The sequence below is a fragment of the Phlebotomus argentipes genome, unplaced genomic scaffold, assembly GCF_947086385.1.
Source record: "Phlebotomus argentipes unplaced genomic scaffold, Phlebotomus argentipes genome assembly contig_15, whole genome shotgun sequence".
NCBI classification, from domain to species: Eukaryota; Metazoa; Arthropoda; class Insecta; order Diptera; family Psychodidae; genus Phlebotomus; species Phlebotomus argentipes.
Window position 1 is genome coordinate 12,689,633 of NW_026776181.1, and position 26,168 is coordinate 12,715,800.

At 41.7% G+C, this 26,168-nt stretch overlaps 1 protein-coding gene across 7 annotated transcripts in view; it reads left to right on the forward strand.

Annotated features, from left to right (window-relative positions):
* The window catches only part of LOC132261683 (runt-related transcription factor 2), a 35,782-nt gene extending 11,856 nt beyond the window's left edge, over nucleotides 1-23,926 (forward strand). Inside the window, exons 1-6 of one of the 7 annotated variants that reach the window (XM_059760598.1) lie at nucleotides 2,043-2,449; nucleotides 7,128-7,968; nucleotides 15,842-15,955; nucleotides 17,455-17,556; nucleotides 21,744-21,956; nucleotides 22,050-23,926. In XM_059760598.1, coding sequence (XP_059616581.1) covers nucleotides 7,503-7,968; nucleotides 15,842-15,955; nucleotides 17,455-17,556; nucleotides 21,744-21,956; nucleotides 22,050-22,864 — 1,710 coding nt within the window. In that variant the 5' untranslated portion in view covers nucleotides 2,043-2,449; nucleotides 7,128-7,502 and the 3' untranslated portion in view covers nucleotides 22,865-23,926. The other 6 variants (XM_059760603.1, XM_059760599.1, XM_059760600.1 and 3 more) reach the window with 6 other exon arrangements.
* The last annotated feature ends 2,242 nt before the right edge of the window (nucleotides 23,927-26,168 follow it).

Here is a 26,168-nt window from a genome sequence, read left to right on the forward strand (position 1 = left end):
TGGCAAAAATTCTCGACGGAAAACTCATCCGATTTTGGGCTTCAAAGTTGGAATTTTGAGTCTCACCACTAAATGGACCACGATAAGACCTCACGATAGTTCGGTTCTCCTCAAAATCTTCCCCCATTCAACTGGATTTTGTGTGTTGTTTCAGTTTTGGTTGACTTTCACTCCCACACTCTTGGGGCCCCCCACAAATGGTGGGTATGGCAAAATACAGCAAAACACTCGATGGTTAATTTATATTTTCCAAATATTCCCGGCACTGCTCTCTCGCTGTCTCTCTTCTGCTCAGCTGCATGGGATTTTAGTGGGATTTCTGAAAAAAAAGAATGGGGGAGAGATGTGTATTTGAATTTCATATGGTTGGTGCTTTTGCTGCGCTCAACGAAAAATACATGTTTTCGGCTGTGTGTGCGCGCTGGTGCTTGTGTGTTTGGGAAAACTATTTCCCGACTCCGCCTGTTCCACGTGTTTTTTGTTTCACTCCAACTCGTCCGGATTGTGGCGGCAGTTTGAGAGTTTTCCACCATGAAACATAACCCAACCCACTCTGACCGCAACAGATTTTCACAGTTCCACTTGGAGCTTCATCAGTAACAGTTGCTCCTGTGTTGGTGCCACAGTGGCAGGAGGAGGGAACACTGAGCGTGTGTTTGTGAGCTCCATGGAGGGGGGGTGGGGGTGAGGGGAGGATTTTCGTGCCCAGAGATTGTGTGATTTTGTGAAGACTGTTGCTGACTTCTCTCACAAACACTCGAGCAATTCTCTCAAAGATGAAATGCTATAGTAACTAGTAATTTGAATTTTCCAACCCTGCTGGTTGGATATTTTGTCTCGTTTTGACTAATTAAACTGCTCACATGGTGAGAGAATCACATGCCTCATTTTGGCATGACTCCTCATCTAAAATGGTATGTGAGGACTAACGTAGTATATATAGTGTTTCCAACCCTCATACAAGCGTATTGCAGAGGGTGTGTATGTGTGCGAAAGGGTTAAAATTCACACACATGATATGTTACATAAATAAAACGGGGAAATTCGCTATATACCCAGTGCGTTTAAACAGTGGGGCGACTCGTGCTGAAAATTGTGTCTGCTGGCGAGAGCGGCGGAAAATATACAGTGAACAACATGATGAAACCACGGCAATGCTCCAGGAAACCATATTGCATAGGTTTAACAACATCCCCAATTGCGATGATAGCCCTCTCTCCGTTGTTAGATTTTACAGCTTACGCGCTTCGCGGAAATATCGAAGGAGAGGTTTTGAAGGTCTCTAATCCTCTTATTGTGATCAAGTTATTTGTAGATGATCTCACTGGCATAATCAACAGATTGTTCTGTGGCTTTTGAGACACTTTGTGCTTGATTCAGGTGATAAAGGACACTCTACTGTCCTGCTGAACATTTGTCACGGACACCAATAGTGGGATTCTGGAGCGTGAGGACTGGGTTATGGTATTTTTGGTGTAAACAGGAGGTAGTACCATGTGAGTGTACCGCAGTAGCAACACACGTTTTTGAAGCATACATGTTGGTCTCTCCCCCGTAATTTCTGTACATTGTAAAATGCGTGTGAGTGAGAGGACGATAATCAAGCCCCGGAGTTGGTGGTAGAGAAATTACATAGAGTGGGTATTTCACAGGATTTATATACATTTTGAGCATGGATGCCAAAAGAGAGAGTGCACGGACGAAAGGGAGGGCCCGATGTGATGTGAGAAAGAGTTGGAGTTGTGCTGTTATATATAAGGAAAATTTTCGGCTGAAACCTCACCTTCTCACTCATATATTTATTTTATACGTTACTCCATTCCACTGCGGGGATGCCTAAAGAACCCCCTTCGGACCGACCCTCTCGCTCTCGGTGCTCTCTCTCGTCTCAACTCCATATCCTCTTGGTCCGGAGGGAGATCCGTGCACCAACATAAGCACAGCCCAGAAGAGACTGTGTGCCAGTGGCAACATGGGTGACCATCATATCTCTCTACACACGGCCACCGATGCTTAGTTTAGTAGCCCAAAACCCTCGCACCTAATTCAACCGACTAACCAAAAGCTCTCGAGCGCATTTTGTAACGCCACAGCTCACGATTCTGCCGGACTGTATTTTGTGTGCTGCGTTCCACTTCTTGGCCAAGCCAGACAGCAATTGTCGGCTGGCTCTGGTGCTTCTTCCTCGCGCCGGGACTGTGAGTGATTGTTGTGTTTTCATGAACATTGTGGTGGTTGCTGTGGAAGACAATAACGAGAAAAATTCACCCATAAAATTTTGATTAATTGCTGGGTGTGTTTTGATGGGGTGAAATTCCGATGGCTCTTCACGTGAGTCTGTGGATTTTGCCATACGTTCGTGTTATTGAATTTCTCATTGTGTCAGACTGAAGTGCGGTCAGCAAGAAGTCGTTATGAGTGTTTGATTGTGATGATCATTGCTGCTCAGGTGACAAAGTGGTTATGGGGAATATTTGATTGAATCATTAACCACTCAAATAATATTCTGGAATTCTGAAAAGTAAAACAAAATTACAATTGGTTACTATTAATTGGCTATATTTGGTTCGTATAGTTTCACTAGAAAATTGGCTGGAATTGAGCTGGGTTTATAAGGTGTTAATGCAATCTTTAACAACTCCTTTGAGAAATAAGTATGCTCAACTCCAGTCACTTCTCGATGGTGAACGTGATTGACACGATGAGTGACAAAAAGTTCAGCAACAGGTTCATATTTTTCACAGTGTGTGACTGAATGTGAAAAGAGCGGCGTGAATGGGGAGAAATATGAGGGGAGAGATCAGAGATTTTTCATTTTTGGTTTCTTCAATGGGGACGCCGGGTGTTTGTCACACAAACAAAAAATTTAACAGCCATACCAAATAGCTCTACAAGATTATTATAATTCGTAATGGGCTATCACTCAAAATTTTCTCTGCCAGTTTCCAAATGTTTCAAATTGTGAGTGAAAAATTTTCTCCCTTAACGACAATATCGTGTTGCATCAAATGTGAGTGCCTTTCCAATTGCCGTGTGTATAATTGTTAGGCTTGGAAACGCAGCAACAGTGGAGTAGTGTAAATAAATAAAATTTAATTATCCACTAAAAACCCTTTTTGGCCATAAACATTTTCACTCAACTCTTTTTTCCAATGGCATTTCAGTTGTTGGGTGTTTGATGTTGAAATGCGTGTTTTGTGCATATAAAAATTTTCATGATTTTTCACGACACATTTGATATGGCTTTTTGGATTGGGCGAACGCAATGTTTCCCTGCGGGAGAGTGGAAAAATGGGGAATATAAAATATGATAAAAATAAATTTTATTCCGTGTTACCAGGCGTCTCCACTGGGGATCACTTTTTTGGCAGGGGAGTAGAAAATTGTTGAGACCACACATGAATTAAGGAGCATGATTTTCTTCGGCTTTCCGCGGATTTCCCCTTCTTGAGGGCCTCCAGTGGGAATGTCTTAAGATGATGTTCATCTCTGTATCCATCTCACTCTCGGGAGCATATCTGAGATACGCAAGCTTCCTTTCCCGCGTTGGGGTTTCTGTTTGGCGGTGCTGAACAATTTTCACATACAACCGCGAATGGTGGGCTCTCAATTCAATTCATAGAGCAAGGAGTGCGCCTGATGGGGTGTGGGTGATGTGCGGAGGCCGCTCGTTTTGTTGAGGGGCGAGGAAGTGAGTTGGGAAATGTATTTTGCGCGAGAGAGAGAGAGGTAAAATGGGAAATTATGTCGGTGCGCCTCTTCCAACACTATGTTCCACTATATACAATTTCGCCGCTGTCGAACACACAAATAATCCCACACATTGTATTAAAACATACATATGGAGGCGCGCGACGTGTTTTCGTTCACATCACGACCACCACGAGTGATTTTGGGGGCGAGACGGTGAGCGGGTGAGGCACAGGACGGAGGCAATGTTGGGGCCCCGAAAATCCCAACTAGTGTGCCACACACAGAGTGTGTGTAAAATTGAAGTGAAAACAAGCAAAACGCGAAATCACGGACGGGAATCTTGCAAGCGCTAATCCAGATCGGTTGATTTCTTCACTCCTGCCGTACTTATCGCGAGGAGCCCTCCTTTTTGCGAGGTCGTGAGGAAAGGGGTCAGAAGTGCATCCATGTGCTCCGATTTATGGTGTGAAAAATGATTGGTCAATAGCCAATTTGGCAATTAGGATAATTTTGTGTGTGAACAAAATTCCGCTGGCTGCATTATTCGACGGCAGTTTAAATAGTTTTTCATTAATTGAATTTATGCGACAATTTCGACTCCACAAAATTCACACAAACGCGCATTTCCAGGTGATTTGCCAAATTCACTTCAAACTCTATTGAGCACTGCAAAACTATTGGCGGAAACGGTAAAATTTATGAACACTTTTCTGACCTGAAAAATTGCAAAGGGAAAATATCGTGGGTGAATTCAGGATTCTAGATAAAAAGTGTGGCTGTCGGAAAAAGGGTCAGTGAAAATTAGCGAGTGTGCTTTTCTCCCTCCGAAAAAAAGCGAGTATCAACACCCAAATATATGCACGATAGGAATATATTTTCTCATAAATTTTTAAACTCACTGTATAAAGCGATTAATATCCTGTGGAATGTTGTGTGGTGGAAAAAATCATCATATATTTACCACTGGACAGGATTGTAACAATTTCTGCCCTTGCTCGTCTGTCCGGCGGATCTCCAACCCTTTGGCCGTTTTTTTGCTCATTTATCCCAACGTTGGACATTGGGAAAAATGCACGGTGAAAAAGTTCCATTTGCGTGTGTGCCAAAATGAGGGACGGTAGATGAGCTTTTATGTTTGCCATTTCGCGTTTTTCACCCTCATCCCATCTTTTTTGCCTCATGTCCACCGTCACGGCATTTTTCTGTGCCTCATTGTGCGATGACATTGAAAAGTTGTAGGTGAATTTCACAATTGCTGCGAATAATAATTTTTTTATAACTGTAAAATGAAATATAATTTTAGTAAGGATTTGAACTGTTGGAGCTCTGAATTTCCATGAAAAGAATAAAACTGCTCTGCGATTTTTCAAGCTATTTGATTGATATAATTTATTGTGTTTGCAATTTAACTCCCAATAATACAATAATTATTATTAATACTTTACTAATCGCTAGAGCAGATCTATAATAAAAAATAATCAATAGCCACGGACGATTTATCTTTTAAAAAGAAAATTTCATTGTTTGGAAAACATTACTTCTTTATTGATTAATTATTTCAAGATAAAAAGAATCTTTAGTGTTCACTCTTTGATCAACTTTTTTTTAAATTTCTTACCGTATGCTAAAGAATTGCTTTAAATGATTTTCAATATATTTCAGTTTATTCGCTTTTATTTTTTCGTAACGTTATTTTAACTCCATACTGAAGTATTCACCATTAGTGTGAGCTTTTGCGTGCAACACTTCACATGAATCCACGTGTATTTTGCTTCACCTGCCAAAACCTCCAAATGGACCGTGGTAAAAAGTGGCCACCAAGAGTGGGCGAGGGAGAGAGTACATAAAATCCCAGCCAAAAAATCACCACCCCCTCAACCGGAATTTTTTCGGTTCGCGTGTGATATGTGTGTGTCAACCGTATCACAAGTTGATCTGCGTGTGTGCAATGTGATTGTGGTGTGGAATAAAATGAACAAAGTGGAAAAGTTTGACCAGTATGCATTTTGGTATTTTGACCGGGCGTGCGGGGATGGAGTGAAGAGTGGAAAAATTCACGGGTAGTTTGAACCACAATTTTTTTTCCATCCTCAATGGGGGTTGATTCAGTGAAATGAAGTCAGTGTTTTCTGGTTTTCGGTGTTGTATTCCTTGTTCCCTCTGTACGCAATTTAAAACTAGTTTGGGTGAGATTCATTGAATGGAGAATTGATTGCATTTTTTCCATGCCGGAAGTGATGTGTAGTACGAGTGTATAGTTGAGGAAATGGGGTCAGTTTAATATTGAAGTTTCCACACAGGAAAACTCGGGCTCATTGCATTTTAGCTAAGGATCCCATACGTATAGGCTTCGAGTTCGAAGGCGGAGAAGAGACATCATGTCAAGTGATCAACAAGCAAATCCCACTATAAACTAGACGTCGATTCAGGACTTTTGCAGTCTGCTAAAATGTGAATTTGTGGAAAGGAACAAGCTTGCACCCAGATGAATTCATTGACAAAGCTAGGATTTTAGTGCATTCTCACTCTCCTGGACATGGGCTTGGTCGGAAGGCGTGCGGATAGACGGGTAAACCAAACCAACCTGGGTTGACCTCACAAGCGTGCGACGTTGTGGCGAGACAAAAGCAGGCACAGCTCAATCGACATCATGGCGTGGTGTTTCGATATTGTTGTCATATTATCATTGAAGCTTTCTCATTCGGGAGCTTCGATGCCTTGCGATTTAAAAAGTGATCGAATGAAGAGTTGATCAGGATAGACTGGGGATTTGACCTTTCACATTCGTCTGTTTTGTGCTTTCCTGACCTTGGGCAAACATTTATGAATATCTGCTGACTGACTCTGGTGCGATGTGTGAAGATGGATTTTCAACTGAAGCTGATATGTAGCCTGACAGAGAGGTGGGCATATATTCCTCGAAATAATCGCACAGATGAAATTTGTGCTTCATCGACAGAGCGACGGCAATGCTGTGATTGCAGCGAAATGTATTTCCAATATATGACACAGGAGTCGACTCCTCGCTCTCTTCATTTTGCGATCATGCATGGACATTTTGTGTGCGGGGCTGACCGTCTGGTGTGTATAAATTCTCCATTATCGTCATAAATGACGAGAGAGAGAGAGAGAGGGTGCCTCCTGGGGGAGAATGTTGGAGACCATCAGTACGTGTTATGCTATGTATTCGAGATGGGATGACTGAGAAGAGAATTGCTGAATGGAATGTCTGTGCGTTGTCAGAGTTGATGATTTCATATTTGACCCAAGAGAACTCATCAAATGTCACGTTTACATCAATTTTCTGCAATTTGTCGCCTTGACTTCCTAAATAGTATTTATGATTTCACTTTTATCACGGTTATCAAAATTGAAAATTTATTTTGAATTTTGAAAACTCAATTTAAATTACACTCTTTATTAATATATTCCAGAATTCTGTGGGTCAAAAGGATCTTAAAAAAAATACAAGTTAAATACTTCTAAGAGAGAAGATTGCGATGAACATCCAAGTTGAGTGAGATATAAATGATGTGCAATGAGAGGAAGAATAATGAAAGAACTGTGTTAATATTGTCATGAACAATCTGTTGCCATTTAAGTGATTTAGAGGAGAGAAATTTTTGGTTGTGGAATATCACAAGTCACTGTCAAAAAGTGTATTTTATCATTTTCATGCCCTCGGGGGTTAATTAATTAAAGTGTCACACAAGAAATTGTCGGACAAAAACTCATAGCGAGACAGAGAGACTGTGCAGTAGGAACTGACGGGTGAAAATTGGTGACTCCTGTAGGTGGGACTGTGAAGAATGCACTTGACAGGGAACACAACGACAACAAGTGCTTCGACCGCAAATGGAACCACGGCCACGAGTGGCGGTGGTGCGGCGGGGGCCACATCTTCACCTGGCGAGGGTGGCACGTCCACGCCATCGGCCGCAAGTCTCCTCAATGATGCCTACACCAAAATGACCAGCGACATCCTGGCAGAGCGGACACTCGGCGACTTCCTGTCAGAACACCCGGGCGAGCTCATCCGCACAGGCAGTCCGCTCTTCGTCTGCACCGTCCTGCCGCCTCACTGGCGCTCCAACAAGACCCTGCCGGTGGCGTTCAAAGTGGTGGCGCTCGGCGACATCGGCGATGGCACAATGGTCACCGTGAGGGCAGGCAATGATGAGAACTACTGCGCGGAGCTGAGAAACAGCACTGCCGTGATGAAGAATCAAGTGGCTAAATTCAATGATTTACGATTCGTGGGCCGCAGCGGTCGAGGTGAGTTAATTTAGATTTATTATTTGATATCCTATCAAAACCAGACACTTGCCCGCGGCTGGGGAGAGAGTGACAAAAAGGGGAGAAAATTGAGTGAGATATTGCGGCGGAGGACCGCAGAGCACATAAGAAAAATCCTCCTGTTGCTTCTCCTTACTCAATCTTTAACACTTTCCCAGAGTTGTCACAGAGATAGATACTGGAAGGAGTCAGAAGAATGGCTAATTAACTAGCTTATTGATGGAGTTATTGAGAATTAGCAACATTGATTCTAGTCTTCGTTTATATTGTGATAAATATCAGAAGATTTGGTTAATCTAGAAAAGCTCTCTTTACAACTCTTGATACACGCTTCTTAACTCCCACCTCTGGATTTTTGTGTACTCGAGGGGAGATCCTTGGGGTGTTTAAAAGAGGAGGAAGGAAGATATTAAAGAACACATTACATTATTTGCTCTGACATTTTCCGCCACCTAAGCCACTTTCCGTCGCCCTGAAACACTCGTAATACCCACGACAAATAGAGAAAGATGGATTGGGGGAATTTTTGGGGGAAGTGGAAAAACGGAAAAGTCTCTTGCTTGACGGAAATTCTCCAACTCTGTGCTATACTTTTGCCTTCGGTGTGTATTCTATTGAGTTGAGTTGTCGCACTTGAGGGGCCTTTTCACCGCGTCTTTCTCGGGTGGGTACAAAAAGGAAAGCAAAGAAGGACGGACGAAAAGTTTTCCCTCTGAGTTTCGGAGATGGGAGTGCAGGACTACCTCAATGTTAGCCGAGGTGGTGTCAAAAAGGAATCTTTTGTGGGAAAAGAGGTGATGTCTGGGTGAAGGAAGGAAAATGCTGAGGCACTTAATGGACATGTCGTCTTTTTTGGTCCACTTGAAGAAGTTTCACACTTGGGATGTTGTTTGGAAAAATTCACACTGTAATACTTTCTTTTCTATGGAGATATTGAGGGAAATTCTATGAAGTGGAAAATTGAGACATGCGATTTTTACTATCCAATAGATTCGAGCGGAAAATGCAGAAAATATTTTGCTGTGAATTGTGTGAATGAGTGTCTGAATTGTCCTGATCCATATAGAGAGGAGGAACCAGTGTGAAATGGGAATTTCCGACAAAGTGGACGTGGTTGAACAACAAAGCGACGCGAAGGGAGGATGAGACACATAACATGGCAATTTAATTGAGTTGATTATCGGGTATGAAAATCAGGAAAGCGGAAAATTGACACCACAAAGGTGATATGTGAATTTAATATGGTTTACCGAGAGAGTTAAGCCTAATAACACGAAGGTGTCTTTGGTAGGAATCGCTCTTGCCACCTCTCCTCCTTTATCACATCCATTCTATTCATCTTTCCTCATTCCCACCCACGTCAGCCTGCAAATCACCTTTCCATGTGTGATTGCAGTGGCAAGGAGTGGGTGGGATTTCCACATATACGAGAGAGGATGGTTGGGAATTGAGGATGACAAACATCTCATGATTGACCACCAATATATACACCTCCATGCAGCATCATTCCAATTTCTCAGTCTTCCATTGATCTTGCCTCTCATCTCTTGATCTCTGTCCTCCAATTAACCATTCGTTCCCCTTCCCGGCTCTTGGCTCGCACGAAATGTGTGAAATTCATATATGAGGTTGCATGTCCTTCTGCATTTGGATGCAATTATCACAGATTGGGGTCGTCGTTTTGAGATGTCGTGACCATTTAATTGCCTCTCAACGGGTGACAGAGTGATTTCACTGCTCCCCAGCACACACACACAAGTGGGGAGATTTGCTCTCAGGTGCCACTACCTCATATCCTGCCCATCCTCTTGGTGGGTGTTCCGGGGAATCTGGTGTGCGTATCTCACTCGTCTTTGCAGGACGTGTGAAATGTGGTTCCACTGATTGGGTTTGTTTCGCCCACAATCCTCTGTATTTGAGCGTTTTGTGTGTTATTTAGACATTGTAATTAATTTACACGGGGGATATATTGTATGTTTTGCATCATCCAGCGCAATTTTAGAATATCAATACATGCACTGCGCGAATAGATGGTTCAATTGGCAGGTATATGTAGTGGGTGAATTAGAATGAATTTGGGCTCTACTATAATTTCTAAAGTATTTCTCAGAAAACTTAATGGGAAAACGAAAATGCATATGTAAATGGATGTGATGGTTTACAGATGACTTTAATTGCAATACTTATGTTAAAATTAGCACAAAATATTTGATCAGACGTGACGGGAAATTGCATTATCGTTGCACTTGTCTAACATTTAACATCTGGATTAATGGCTTTTGTTGGAGTTCGAAGACTAGAGTTTATTTCAATAGCGCATAATTAATTGCTAAAGTGGCGGAATCGTTAATTCATTGTTGTATAGTGTTTTGCATAAAGTAGAAAACTAACTCATCTCTTTTATTCTCTGTCGCGATTGTGTGAAATACTGAGAGAATATTGTGATCTAAAGTACACATTGGGGTCCTTTGCGCATTGTGAGGGAGATTTCCATGGAGCATTCTTGCCGTACACAGCGATTTAGTGCACAAGATAGCAATGCTGCCATTGTCCTCAGCGAAATGATGATGCTATACAGATAATTCTGATTGCGATGAGGTCTGGGTTAGTTTCCTTGTCTGGGGTTGAGCACTAATCAGGAGCTGTTGGTGTTTGAGATGGTGGATTTTGAGGGTTGACGGGGGCAAGACAAAAGATAATTAATTTTGAATGTGGGTGACTCATCAAAGTGCTGAATTGACTGGGATAAAATAAATGGCATTGGTGAGTGTCTCTCGAACGTGGCATGTCTCTTGTTTGGGGACTGATGGAGACGGAGTTTAATTAACTATTCAACAATTGAAACAATTAATGAGGTAAAAGAGTGAACAAGAGTGGCGTGTATGGAGAATTTTTCCCCGAGATTCAATTAAAATTTTCTCGTAGGCAGCAAAAAGCCACATTCTAATTTTGATCGTCACACACGCCCTCACAATCTCTTTTGTGCATTTTTGGGTGTGAAGGCAAACTTTCTCATGTGTGTGTGCGCGCGTGTTAATTGAAAAACGGCAAAGAGTGGAGAGACGGTGACAAATTACTTCTCTTTGGCATGTTTCGAATGTGAAATTTATATATTATTTTGTGATGCGAGAGAACGCCCCACATTTTGTGCGACGGCATTGTATATCCCAAAAACTCCTCGTGTCACAAACACTGAATTCAGCTCCTTCAACCCTTCTTCGCCGAGGAATTCACATGGTGTTCCTCCTGGGTGTTATATATAGTGTCACCAGTTGTTGACAATTAAATATATCGTCGAAAACACACGTCTCCAATTCATTTTGCCCCCCACATATTCATGCCCTCTTCACGCCACACAAACACTCTTTCTCTTGCCATGGCGCGGAGGGAGAATCAGCGTATTACACTTTCAATTGCCTGATATACTCTAGCACTGGGCCGTATGTTTCATTGTGAATTTAAATTATATTGCTCTCACAATGTCAGGTTGTTACCTTACAAAAGAAGTGGCAGTGTCATAATTAACTCACTCTTGCGTTTGTTCTTTTGAAGCAGAATATACATTGGTTGTTTACGTATAACCGTAAAACTCCTCACACTCTCTGTTAAGATGACTAATCAGGGTATAATATATGAGATATATATATTTCGAGATACATTACGAACCCCAATATTAATTAGTCGTACTTCAGTAGCACAAAATACTGTATAGAGAATAATTCTAATAATGAGCTACCATTTCCATTTACAGGAGTTTTTCTAACCCCTCCAGAGCATTTTCAATCTATCAGATTTTCACCCTTTCTGTGTGTGTGCTGTTTGAACTGTATCAGAACATTAATGCTTGATGCACATTATTACACAAATAAATGGAAAATTCACATCAATAGACAAGTGCACTCAATATCGCCGGGGAGGCGCTTGTGTGGAGCAATGCATTGGCTATATGGGAGAAAATGCAGCCATTTATTTCATCCCTTGCGATAATATAGTTCCGCAATTTCCACTGAAACGGTTTTCAAGTAATGCGCTAAGCTCATCCATTATATTATTCAATGTGCACACATTGCGTTTAGAGTCACTGGGATTGGACTTTTTGGGGTTGATGCATTGGGGTGGGCTGTGGTATGGCCCCCGGGGTGTACGCGGGGTGGGGGTGATTGAGGGCAGAGGCCCACGGTGATCAATCTATCGCGTAAATTATCCATCATTGAATCTCTCTCTCTCTCCCATATCCCACTCATTTGACGATTCACCCTCAATTTCCAGGCTGGAGTGCAGCGCTAGATTCAAATGAATGCATATTGAGAAGAGGGACTCAATGCAGGCATTCCAATTCAAACTCGAAACCCGTGTGATTCCCTCTGCCTGTGAATGCAGATATAGAAAGAGGGACGTTGGAGGATAAAAATCACACTGAAGGCATGTACAGACGTGTACAGTATCATTAAAGTGGAGTAGATTGCAAATTTCATTTCAACAGAGAATCATTCAATATCAAAGAAATTCAACACCATGAAAGGAATTTTCGCAATTTCATAATCGCAAAACCATATAAATCAAAGCGGGGCATTTATAATGAGATCTTCGTGGAAAATTTTGGCATTTCGGGAAATTTGGGTTGGCCACAGCAAAGTAAAGTATTTGCAATGAAAATTTCCAGTGGAAACACACCGTATTAAAAGTTGTGTTTTCGTGGCAGAACCTCAAAATCCATCATTCTATTTATGCCGCGACGCCACGAGGAGTCACACCACGCAAAGTAACACGCGCTGAGTGCGAGGGCTTTCAAGAATACACGCTGGGGGATTGGAGGCTTTCGATTTTGGGGTGGTGCTGGTAAAATAAGCAACAATCACGAGTTTGGTGATGACACGGAAAGGGCGCTCTGCCGTGGGTGTCGGGCAAAGGGCACCTCCGCGGGTGCCTTCGTCTCCCCCGCGTTACGGGACAGGTGAGAGTGGGTGAGAAAAGTCCTGTCAGCAGCATGTGTAAACAATAATAATAATAATAATACAGTGGCAACAAACAGTGCCAGGATGTGAAATTCTCTCTTGGTGTATATATTCAGTGGTTGAAATTATTTCACACATATTCCACATTGTAGCGTGTATGGATAAATTTCGTGCACCACCCCCATTCGGTTCACCCCTTTAACCTCAAATCAAACCGATGCCTTCACCAGAGAACAACTTCAATGTCTCACACCACTAAAATACCCCTCAAGTCACCCGACGCCCCACATTTTGGGGTGTGCATATGGTTGAGCTTTCACCACCCTCCTTTCCATCGTCACCCTTTGACCTCATGTCTCTAAAATGAAACAATTCGCACACGGCTCGCATTCAATGCATTATACACTTTGGCAACGTGATAATAATATTATACTTTGCATAGAGAAGCGCCATCCCGACGTCATTTCCACCCTCTCAGCTCATCTCTGAGCACGATAAAATAATTCATGAGCGGATTTGGGATGAATTCTTGACACTGTGATGAAATGTGTAATGATATGCGTGTAGTTAAATGCAAATGACTTTCATGATCTACCCCTTATTTGCTTGAGAAACTAGCAATTCCAGATTTTTGTGTCTCTGGAATGGTCGTTGAGAGGTGTTGATTTTATTTCGACTTATATTTTCGCGTAATTTATTATCACTTCTCACCAGCTAAATAGTACATTATATGGCAACCGACAGGGAAATTTCGAGTCTGACCCCATCATTCTGTACACTCATAGCGTAGAATTTGCTATGCGGGGCCGGAGAGAGGCCAGGATGAAAGGCTCACAGCAGTAAACCATTTCGTGGACGTGTCATGATATCAATCATGATGTGGGGCGCCAAAAGGTGCCTATATAAACCCACATCATCACTGGGGAGATGGTGTGAAGGTTGATGAGGGTGGTTATTCACTTGCCTATTGATTGCCTTCATTTTGTCTCGCTTTAAGAGTTAACTTTGCTAGTTTTCTCCAAATTGAAATTTCCTCCTCTTGAGTTATTGAAAATGCACAAATCGATATGTTGGGGCCTCTTGAATGTGCAAAATCCTGTTTTGATTTAGGCCGCAACGTTGTTTTTTGTGGGCCAGAGGAACAGGTGTAAGTAAATTGGCAAATACCACCGAAAACTGGTGAGAAAAAAGAGAGTGGCAGAACAAACCGGTGTGTAAATAAGTAAATAGAAAAGCGTGTTGATGGATAGTGAAAAAAAAAGTGACGGAAAAACAGTAGCAGTTGACGCGGGAGGGGTGGAAAAAGGGGGGCTCGGAGACTTTTCATGTATTTGCGGTTCCATTCAGGGAGTGTCTCACTTGTCCTCCGAATGTAGCAAATGAATAAATCTCACGCTAAATTGTGCCTCACTTTCCGGCCTCGGTGGTATTTTTCCCATCACATTTCCACCCCTCTTGGAGAGTGATGTTCAACCTCCATTTGTGAGCTGGCGTGGTGAATATATGGAAAAAGCCACCCAATTTGCTGAGTTCGCGCTCCCGTGGCCGGGATGGTTTGGGAGCGTGTGAGGCCGAAAAAATGGTGGGCGCAAAAAAAGCCACCCAACATTTTTAGTAACAAACCAAACCGCGTACTCCGAATTTTGGTTTGAGGTAGCACACAATCCAAGCCTAATAGAAGCCCACAGACCGACAACATTGCCAGAGCCACCAGGATTTTCACATTCGCCAAACACCCGACCATTGTCATCCCGCTCACTCGCCCGGCGGAGCGCTCACATGGACAATGCAGCCATCTTCTCGCTCCTCCACACCCGGAGAGAGCGACTGGCCTGGAGTTTTGGCGGGGCTGGCGGGTGGAAATGAGATTGGGGTGGCGGTTGGCGGTGCACCACACACAACTACAACTGCGAGAGCATTTTTCCAAGAGTTGCACTTTTTCATTCACTCACCCACGCTCAAATGTGCTCATGTGTGGTTTTTCCTTCGGCTCTGAAAATGCTCTCTGTTTGCACTTTTTCGCTCTCGCTTCCGCTTCTGCCCCGCGGCGGGTCAGTGGGGGAATTCACTGGCATTTTTCATCTACCCCTCACGTCGATTTGGCGCGAAAATGGAGGGTTTGTTTATTTTCGGCTGCAAAATAGCGGATAACACATGATTTTTCGCGGTCATTTAATCATTGTTCCATCCTATTCTCTTTTTGGTGTGATTCAATATTTCACCTGTTTTTCTATGACTCATGCATTTGAAATTTATCATTTTCAATCTGAGACGGGTCCATTTCTTCTTTCTATCTAAATTCCAACAAAGCGTCACAACGGAGATTCCTCATAATGCCCTCTGGTAATACATGCTCGATGAGACCAAATGGTGGAGCTGCACTTGGGGAAGTGGGCAAATGTTCATGGCCGCGCTGTGGTAATGGTCTGGAGCTCAGCGTGGCGGAAATCGTCCTGATAATAACATTTCAATTTATTTCCGACATTTCTGCTTGTTTGTCACATCAAAATATTTGCTCAATTTGTTGGTTTAATGCATATAATTTTTACTGCAAAATTATTATGCCTTTTTTCCGATCTGTGAACTCATGTGTGACTCTCCTGGTATAGTGTTGGCGGATCAATTTATCTCAATATGTATGTGTGCTTACTCACCATCAACCTTCATCATTCATTTATCGAGAATTCAAAACTCCACCCTCAAATTGATAATCAATTTGGCAACTTCCACCGGATTTTACACATACAATTATGTGGTTGCAATCAAAAGTTTTATTGTAAAATGTGTCGCTTTGTTGGACAATTTTCCGCTTTTGAAATGCAATTTTAATTTTGTCCATTTCCAATATCCTGTGTTGAGTGATCTAATGATTTTTTCTGGCCACTGTGCATTTTCAGGAAAGAGTTTCACCCTCACAATAACCGTTTCAACGAGTCCACCACAAGTGGCGACGTACAACAAGGCAATCAAGGTGACTGTCGATGGACCTCGGGAGCCCCGATCAAAGACAAGTAAGTCTCAAATGGAAATTTATGCCAATCTCTATCAATGTGCTGTGCACTGGTATACAAGTGGAAAATCTGAGACTCACTGGGCACCTTTGCATTTACATAAAGTCTAATGAAAATTCACAGTTGGGTCCATCAAGGTCTGGCATGGTATTAGATTTAAGGACTTATTGGGGGGTTCTGGTGTGTGCTTCGTTCTTGAAATTCTCACAATGACTGTATGTAATTTACATACATCAGGATCGGTACAAAAAGGATCCTGAGACTGTGTGGAGGAGTGAAGAGGATTGCTGGGAGGAAATTGTGAATTATTCACGAGCACCTCTCACCGGACTCATCTCCAAACTGTAATTGACCCTAAAGTATAGTTTAGTAAAGCGGGACGGCCAGAGTGGGTAATGAATGAAGACAGCCATTGAGGGTGGAATCACAAGGATGTCGGTGAGCCAACTTCCACTCTTCCACGATTACTAAGTGAATGCCGAAATGTTAGAGATGGACAGGCGGAGAGTGTGTGTGTGTGAGAGAGAGAGAGATCGAAATTGCCTGAATAGACTGCATTAATAATGAAATGCGTATTTAATTAATTATGCCACACACTTCCTTCCACCTGTACCATATTTGCAACTTAATTAGACAACAATGTGAGATGCTTCCTGATGAGTCAACCTCATCAAGAGAAGAATTCTCCCATTGGATGTGAATTTCCCTTATTTAATTTATCACGGATTTACTTGTGTGGTTACTTGGATAATATATGTCGCCTTTAGTGCCATACATATATGTATCTTTTGACCATTTCGGAAAAGCATAGTCGTATATCCTAAATTTTTTCATGCTTGGCTTATTTTCAATTCCCCACAATTGTGCAGTGAAATTTTCGTGAAATATCCCATGGTATTAACTTTCCATTATCACATCACTATAGCAATATATCGTCTGAGCAGAATAGGTTGAAGGGGAAAGGGAGAGTCTGTAATAGAATATGGAGAAATCATGTTGGACCTTTTGTCTCATGCAACTCTGAGCATTATATATGTATTGAAATAAAATAAGGGGGTTGAAAGTGTGAGGAAAACTATCCGGGGAGTGAAAAGCAACTTTGTCGTATCTTACAGAGCCCAGTGTGTGCATGAGGGAAAATCGCACGAGGAGCTCTCAGTGGGGTTAATTGTATTGTCTGTCTTTTCCATTCCCGCCCCGTAATGCTGGGCAGAGTGTCAGGATGAGGAAGCCACATTCGCGACAGCTGCTCCGGTCACACAGGACCCAATATAAATATCTCAGATGCCGTCGAGCAAAAATCCCTTCTAAATTTCACCAGTGACAATTGCGAAGTGTGAGATTTTAACACTGTCCTCCACTTAAATTAATTCCTCCACTATATTTTGGAGATGTTGATTGATATTTTGCTACTTTCGTGGGCGTTCCATATGGATTTGTGCTGTAAACTTACTGAGAACAGAAGATTTAGACTAAAGCCGAAGTGTTATCTGTTTTAGGGCAACAACAGCAGTTTCACTTCGCCTTCGGACAACGTCCCTTTCACTTCCCAACGGACCCACTCTCTGGATTCCGGATGCCGCCAATTGGAAATTGTCAAAGTGAGTATATATTTGTCAATGCAACATTTTTATCTTGAATTAAGGATCTCAATCAATATGATCTGAAGTATAATATTGCAAAGCTATCAAGTAATACAAGAACAATGCATTTTAGTCGTGGCTTTTGCCGTCACTCTGTCCTATGGAATTCATAATCACACAAATTTCCTCGGCGAGCTTGTGTGCATGGCCGGAAGGCATGGAAAATCTTTGCTCAAACAAGACAAATCCAACATAACACCACCTCTGGCTCGACTTGATGTTGTGTGGGTGTGCTCCGCATCGTCTTCCTCCCCTCAGTGTCGGAACACTCCACCTTCTGGGCGCCTCCATTGGCTTCTGCGCTGCCGCCACCTAAGCCATTCATCTCTCCGCAGAACCCAACCAGAGAGTGGTGGAGCCCCGCAATATCTATATTTGCCTCCTGTGCGATATGACGATGATGCTGAGGTGCTCGGGTGAGGGGTTGAATCGCTCTGTGTACAGGCACCGCAACGTCGGGTTTCGCTTCTCTGCCGATTCTGGCATCGACGTCGTCACGCTATCGTTTCTTTCTCCATGTTGAATTTTCTCGCATGCCGAGGAAAACTCCCACTTTGCCTTTTTCCTCCGTTCCTCGCTTCTGCTTTTCCTCCACTGTTGTAATCCTTTCGCTTAGCTAAGAATATGTGGCTGAGATGAATTTTCATCAACTCATTTTAATGAAATCATTCCGCATGGTGCACATAAATAAGCTTCCTTGTCAGCCTCGCTAACAGACACCTTTGAAAGTGCACGAATTCTTTACACCGCACATCCACCCAAATCCATCCCCAATACACCCCGCAAAGCATACATTTGGGAATCTGGGAAGCTTCTGTTGGTGTCGAAAGGTGCAAGACGTGCAGGATGAGTGAGAGCTTTTGATGGATGAAAACTAAATGGCATCATTTAGATGAAGGCGTGCAAACAGAGTTAATTCACAGAGTCATGTTCACACTGATTTCTAAAATTATTTCAAGTTGAATTGATTTTTACTGTTCTGCCTGATGGATCATCAGGCTATTAAATGATTGTAATTTATTTTCATAAGTGACTTGTGTTGATTTAATCGCCAATCTGCGAATTTATTAACTCTGGTTGCAGCACAGGTAGTTTCCCCATCTATGACAGTGAATTTTGGGATGTTTCGGTGCCAAAAGAGAATTCGACGGAGGAAACACAGTGGCAAGTGAAGAGTGGGTGAAGTGGAGAGGTTTTTGTGTACATCATATTTGCATATTTGAGTAGCGATTTCGGAAATCCGTGTGTTCAACATACCTCATACTTTATTCACACGGATGAATATAATGAAGCGAGTTAAGAACACGCAAATTTTCCAGAGGATGTGTGCATTATTTATGGTATTATACACAATTTTCTATATTTTCATGGATTCTCTCCTTCACTTTCCCCACATTTTCATATTTATTTTGAGGGAATTTTGAGGTGTTGGAACTTTCTGTGCATGTGCTTGAAAAAGGTTTGCTCCTTTTCCAAAATATGGGGATTTTCGTTTTGGTGTAATATGTATGCATAACACACATGATTGTTTGTATTTCAATCAATGAGGTCAATTTGGATGATTTTTGGCCGTATGATTGGTTGAATCTCAATGCAAAAGTGGAGTATTTAAAATTAATCCACCAGGTTTTTTCATTACACGAACATTTCATATATTGGCGGATGTTTAATCTATTTTTGAACCATTTCATTTTAATAATTTTTGCGGTTGACAGAAACATTTTGGGTGCAACCTCAATAATCAATGAAAATATGTATTTCAATTATAAAATATTAATACAATAGTCCAGAATTATTATTAATTTTCACGTTAATCCCTGAGCACACTCTTGAGGAATTTTTTTTAAGCTTCCGCACGCAAAGTGATAATGAGGAGCAATATATTGAAGAGAATTACATCTGAAATAAATCATATATTGATAACATTATTCTCTCTCTGCTTGAACTGCCGTAAATTAATTAAAGAGAATTTCTGTGTGTATGTGTACTTTTGATTTCCGAGAATGTTGTTTTCATCTTTGCGATTTTTTGGTCTTTTCCACTCAACTAGGGGAGAAACCCCTTGCGTTGTATGTATTTAACTGTGACAGAGAAGAGAAACAAATGCCAAAATCATTTTCTAGTATGAAAATGAGATTTTTTGTTCCCTATCTATCTTAAACTTCACTCTGATAATCATATTATTGAGTATCAATATCACGATGGAGGGGCGAGAGATGTTTTGGGATGCAAAAATGTTGGAGGCATTTTAATTATTAATTTACATCCCTTTCCATCCTCCCTTGCTCTCTTCGGTCGATGATTGGCTTTGAGTTAAGAGCGAGGAATACATACTTTGGCCATGGTCCAATATTTGCAGTAAATTCAGTGGACGACCACTTAGCGCGAAGGGGTGGGTGAGAAATGTGTACATGGAGGTTCTCTGTGAAAGAGAGGCATCGCGGCAGGGAGGCTAAAGGGCGGAAAAATGGTTGGCCTAGAGGGTGGCTCGTGGTTGATGATGGTTTGTTGTGTGTTGCAAATTTTTCCGTTCTCATTTTGGGGTGTTATTTGAAATTTAACAAATTTTCGGGGAAATATTTAATTATTTATTGCCACGACCATCGGGTTTTCATGTAAGTGACAGTATGACGTCAATTTATGTTGGCCGCTGGTGCATGTTTTTACGATATTTATGCTCAAAGCCACCACCTATGCCGCTATGTCAGCCGCAGTAGAAAGTACACTATGCCATGGAATTTTGGGCTGCAAGAGGGTGTGAGAGGGCGTATGAGAAAATAGGTGTAGGTATTGTAATTTTGTTTAAATTAGTTTTGGGTGAACGCCAATGCAATTTTGACTAAGTTTATGCTAATTACTGACATACTCGAGAGCATGAAAAATATTTTAGAGAACTTCACTGCATTGCTTCAAATGTCAATAATCTGCAATTATAATTTGTCACAACAATCTGTAGATAATCCAGGTGGTACAAAATATTCTTTTACATGCTGAAATAACAATTATTTTGCCTAAATTGGCATAAAATTGACAGATATACATATTTCAAAATGTATGTAGATAAATAATTTCCCTTCGTGGTGATTTTGAGTGAAGTTCAATAACATATTAATATAGTTTAATTATTCATGCTGTAAAAGTTGCATATAAACCAACGTGCACATTTAATGCATATTGAAATCCAAAATAATTAATATTAAAATGCAAAAAGCACCACACAAATATATATTTTCCCAAATTCATATGGAAACTTTTTCTCTATCCTTCTGTGTGCGGTGTTTTCATAGTGGAAAATATAATATACAGAACTATTTTGTGTTTAATAAAACACCAACAAGATGGGGGAAATGTGGGGTATTCAATAGTCCCTCACTCAATTTCCACAATTTTGTGGATGATGGCGAGGTTGAGGATTTAATATCCGCTGTGTCCATCGATTCCTCTATTTTCCAATATTGCGTGTGTGCATTTTGTGTTTTTGGCTTTGGCAGAGCGCCCTCGCCCACCCAAAAATGGAAAAACTCCTCGCTTTTTCCACATGGCACTGGTATTGGGGTGAGTTGGAGGGTTGGGAAAGTGAGTGAGCGGGAGGTTTTTATGCTTTTGATTTATAATGGCTCGCCGCCAATCCAACCATTCATTTTACACGATTAAAAGGGAAAACGCTGAGCGTTAGTTTAACACAATTTCAATTATTAATTGCACTCATTCCAACTCTACTTTGTGCCAAAAAATACACGCATCGAATAAACAAAAATATGCTATATAATCTCTATTTCTAATTCTCCTTGATACGATCCATCACATTTCGCGTTTTACTGTAGATTTTTGTTGAGCAGCAATCCAATAGGCAGTATTGAAGGAAAACGTTGTTATGCCAGTGGTTAATTTCAGAAAAATCGAATTACTGTAATGTAATTTTTTTTGTTATGTTTTTCATAAACCTGTAATGAAAAACATTGGCCATTGAAGAAGCTTTTACACATCAATTTTGTAGGTAGAGTAATTGCTTTTATATACTGTAAAATTAAGTAATATAACATTAGTGATATCGAAATTACGGGAATTACTAAAAATATTATTGTCCTTTGTTGGACATGGAATGAAACAGTTTTTCTAAATTGTTATAATTTTGCATTTTGCAGACATGTCGCAATTCAGCCTAGGCACGGCCAATTCGCACTGGGGCTACGGCACGACGGGTCCTTACTCGCCCTACTTGACCGGAAGCACCCTCACGAGCTGTACAACTCCCACTGCGGCCCAATTCAACAATCCCGCCCTGGGATTCACCTGCTCCACCACCGACCAGAACACCTCACAAGATTTCACCGGCGGCAATCGCGACTGCGTTCCAAGTAAGTGTGACCAGAAATGTGTCTCTATCATTTGCATATTTGTGTTGCTCGCTGCATGAGCGTGTGGCCAACGAGAGTGTTGTGATGTTCCAGTGCTTCCGGACTCTACTGCAACGGATCTGGATCAACATCTGAGCAACCTTGTGGGAACACCGCCAACACCACAAATGACCACGACACACCAGAGTCTGCTGGGTGCGGCTGGAAGTGGCGGAGGCGCTCAGACACCTGGAAATGTCTCCAATGGTCTCCTAGTTCCTCGATATCACGGCAACAGTGCTGCGACCAATGACTACCACGTGCACTCGAGTCAGAATGGACCGCGAAGTCTTAGTGACTCGTCCCAGGCGGAATCTCCGGTGCAAGATGATCTGCTCACATCCAACACGCCCAACATTGGCACTGCCGGAGGTGCGAATACCGGTGCGAATGGAGCCAATGGGGGTGGAAATCAAAATTTCTCCGGAATTGTGGTGAATCAGACACAAAACTCCTATGGAGCGTCCACGGGTGGATGCAATGGATCTATCTATCCTGTCTTGCCGGCCAGTTTGCTCTACTCTCAACTCTACACGGCCGCCAATCAGACGCACTCCTTTCACACGCACTCCCTGCAGACGCACACACAGAACTCAGGCGTCCACGGGGAACTCCAGAGTGTGATGGATCACATCACGACGGGCGGGAGTGCGGCTGGGGCGCGTCATCATCACCATCAGGGGCTCATGCCGGGTGCCACGCACGCTGCTGAGCTCACGCTAGTGGGGACTTGCGGCGGAGCCGTTCGCGGCGGTGAGGAGTCTGTCGTGAGTGTTCGCGGGGTGGGTATGGGCCAGAGAGGGGCTCAGCCTCAAGGGGCCGCAGCCGGGCAGACAGACAATGGGAATTCTGTGTGGAGACCCTACTGAGGCCGACCGCCTGATGGTTGCGCCTCAGTGACTGGCAATGGAATGTGAATTTCGCAAAGTAACAATCCCAAGAGTTTTCACTGCGTGGATTTTTCTTGGCAGAGAGATGAGAACTCTTGCGCTTGTCTCAAGGAAGGTGACTCTGTAATGCTCGCAATTTGGTAGTTATGTAATTTGTAATGATATCTCAGATATTTAATTGTATATTTGAGTCTCTCATGCTAGAGATTATAGGGGAGTTTGACCTTGCAAATTCATTTGCTATGAGAAGTATGGTTAAAATTCCTCTGTTGGCAATTGATAGAAATGCATGAAAGAGATGTTAATTGCTCTTGAAATACTCATAATTTAAAGGAAGAGTTTAAAGAAAAAATTGGAAAAGCTCTGAAATTATTGTTCAGTGAATTATGTGATTATTTTCCGTGTCTCTGCAATCATTCTGTTTTGGTATGGAATTATAAAAAGTTTGTGGACGATTAATTCGTAAGATTAGCGCAAAGCGTGGCAATCTGCAAGATTTATAAATGGTTTAATGATAGGCTTAACCTTCATAACCAGATTCGATTGAAATTGATTCCCAAAAGATACACAGTCTTCATTTGAATTCATGATATGATGTTTAAAATTTGCTCTCACAGGTAAGGACATCTACAATGTTTTAACATAGGCTAGAAGAATGTAACTTATTATTCAACTTTAAGTGGTTGTATAAATTCTGAGTACGCATAATTGAAGATTATTTCGCGCTCTAGAGGTTCGAGAAGTGAAATAAACTGAGAAGAATCTCCATTTTGCGTACCTCAAGTGTATTTATACAACCTTTTAAAGGGGAAATGGCTCATTAATGAGGAAAAGCTGTATTAATGGATTTAAAGAAACCCTACCTGTATAAGGAGACACTTAGTGAAATGACAAAAGAGATAAGAGAACGAGTGAAGGTGTGTGAGAGTAATGTTGTGAATTACATATAAAACCCCCTCGGCATTAACTGTAACTTCTTAAATGCAAATCTGTAAACTAGTCCCAAGTTGTAGATGTAAATATAAGGTTAAAAATAAATGAAATGATAGTAATTAGTGATCAGTTTAGGAGGGACACTTCGGCGACATGCCCAATTGCCCACTGGGAATTGTGTATGATTATCAAATCAGTGCAGTGCGTCGTCGAGGATTGCAAACAATTACGGACCATAATAATTTAGCCGTAAATTGACAATGGTTTAGAATTGCAGTGGAATTGTTGGTGGGGAATGTTCGGGGCCACTTTCATCTGGCGAGTCCTTTTGCAATTGCATTGCACCCTCTTTTGGGGTGGTTTGAGCCCCGGTGCGTGTATATTTTAGCACAAATTCGAGATTGTGCGCGCGAATGTTCTGGGAATTGTGGCATTAATGAGTTGGTTGATTTATTAGTGGGACTGTATTAGGTGGTGATGCAAAATTAGGATATTATACCGTTTCGGAATTTTCTGGCAACCAGCGAGTGGATGGGTTTTGAGGGTGGTTCTGGCAAATGATTAGAACGAGCTTTTTGAGCACTGTCAATCAGCGGTGCGTGTGTGTCACTTGCCGGATAACATATTGAAAATATTCCCACCCAATCCGCCCACATGTCTGCATTGATTTCCCTCAGTATATACAAAATTTGTGGGGAGAGTGTAAATAATTTGATGAGTTTAGTAATTTTGCACCATGGAAAATATCTTCTCATATTAATTAACCGACATTTTTCTCTCGCTGAAACCTATGCTTAATTAAATTCAAAATATGTATAGACGAAGCTGCCCGCACCCCAACTTCGTCGGCTCAGGGGGACTGTAAACAAAACTATTTTAAAGTAGCCACACAAATTTGTGTGAATTAATCAATGATCCAGAATTTGAAATTTCTAACCACTTTACACACACGACTGGAGCCAACTAAATATCCCCAGCAATGCACCGATCATTTCAAGTATCGCAAAACCCGGTGGGATTGTTCCGGAGAGAGTGTGGGCGCGGGGGCACATGTGGGAATCAATATTGTGCCTAGTTGGAGTTATTGATTCGAATTAATTAATTTATGTGGTTTTATTTGCTTGTGAATATCAAAGTGCACGAGATACACTTTAATTATTTCATTGGTTGAACTTCATACATATTTCGGAGGTGGAGTACATTTGGGGCACTTTATATCAATAATATTGCCCTAAAAGATACTGATTGGCCAATTGAATATTGTAAAATTCTTTCATAGAGTCCAAATTAAAGTTGCTTCTTTGTGTACACAAAAACCTTCAGTTTTCATCTATAGAGGAACGCAAATAGTCAGTGAGACAGAAAGTTCCTGCCAAATTAATAATAATAATAATTTTTCCCTCCTCTTTTCATTTCGCCAAACAGTTGCGGATGGCCACTAAATTTAATTAAATTTCAATGTGGATGAAAAATTATTTTCGCGGAAACTGTTGAGAGACAGGAAGTGGTTTCGTAGCTCCATCTGTTGAAATATTCTGCCCTTTTTCCGCATTAAAGCAAAGTGCAATAATATCAGTGGGAAAAAGAGGGAAAAACGGAAGTCTTTTGGCCTCTTTTCGAGCGCTTTCTATCGCACATTCTGAGGAAAATGTCTTCGCGAAGTGCCGAAGACGTGACGATTTTGCCTGAAATGAAATTTTGTTCAACTGCGCAGAATTTCTTTGTGACAAGAGGAGAAAATGCTACGAAACTTCCCCTATTTTCCAAGAAAGAGTCGAGGAAAAAGTCTTCTCGTATACTTTCTAAACGAAATTTTCACGATTTCTTGAAACGTTTTTCCCCTTTTCTTTTCAATTGCGTGAAGCACACTCTCAAAGTTTGAGTCTTCGATTGAATTCTTAAGCTCTGCTTTTCGGCGCTTCTGAGTGTTTTCCCAGAGACGACGCTACTGTCGTTAAACATTATTATTTCCACACAGAAGATACTATTTAAAATTCAATTTTATTTTCATTTTGTAGGCCTTTTCTCCTCATTTAGAATGTTTTCTGCAAATAAATGGAAAATGTGTGTCAATGAGAAACTGCCTTGCAACGAATGACCAATTGTTATTCAAGGATCTGCAAGGATTCTCGTCCCCAATCAAATCAGCATTTCACCGACCACAAGTCACGCCCATCTGTAACCGCAAAACCAACCGCAATACGAAGACGTCGCGACGCCGTCGATATGAGGAAATAGGGTAGACGTCAATTTATCACTGTCCAATCGACGCTGCGCCTGCTAAGTTTTTCTGCGGTTTCTCCTGCTGCAGCTTCCCAGTGGAAAATGGAGGAAAAGTGTGGACTATCAA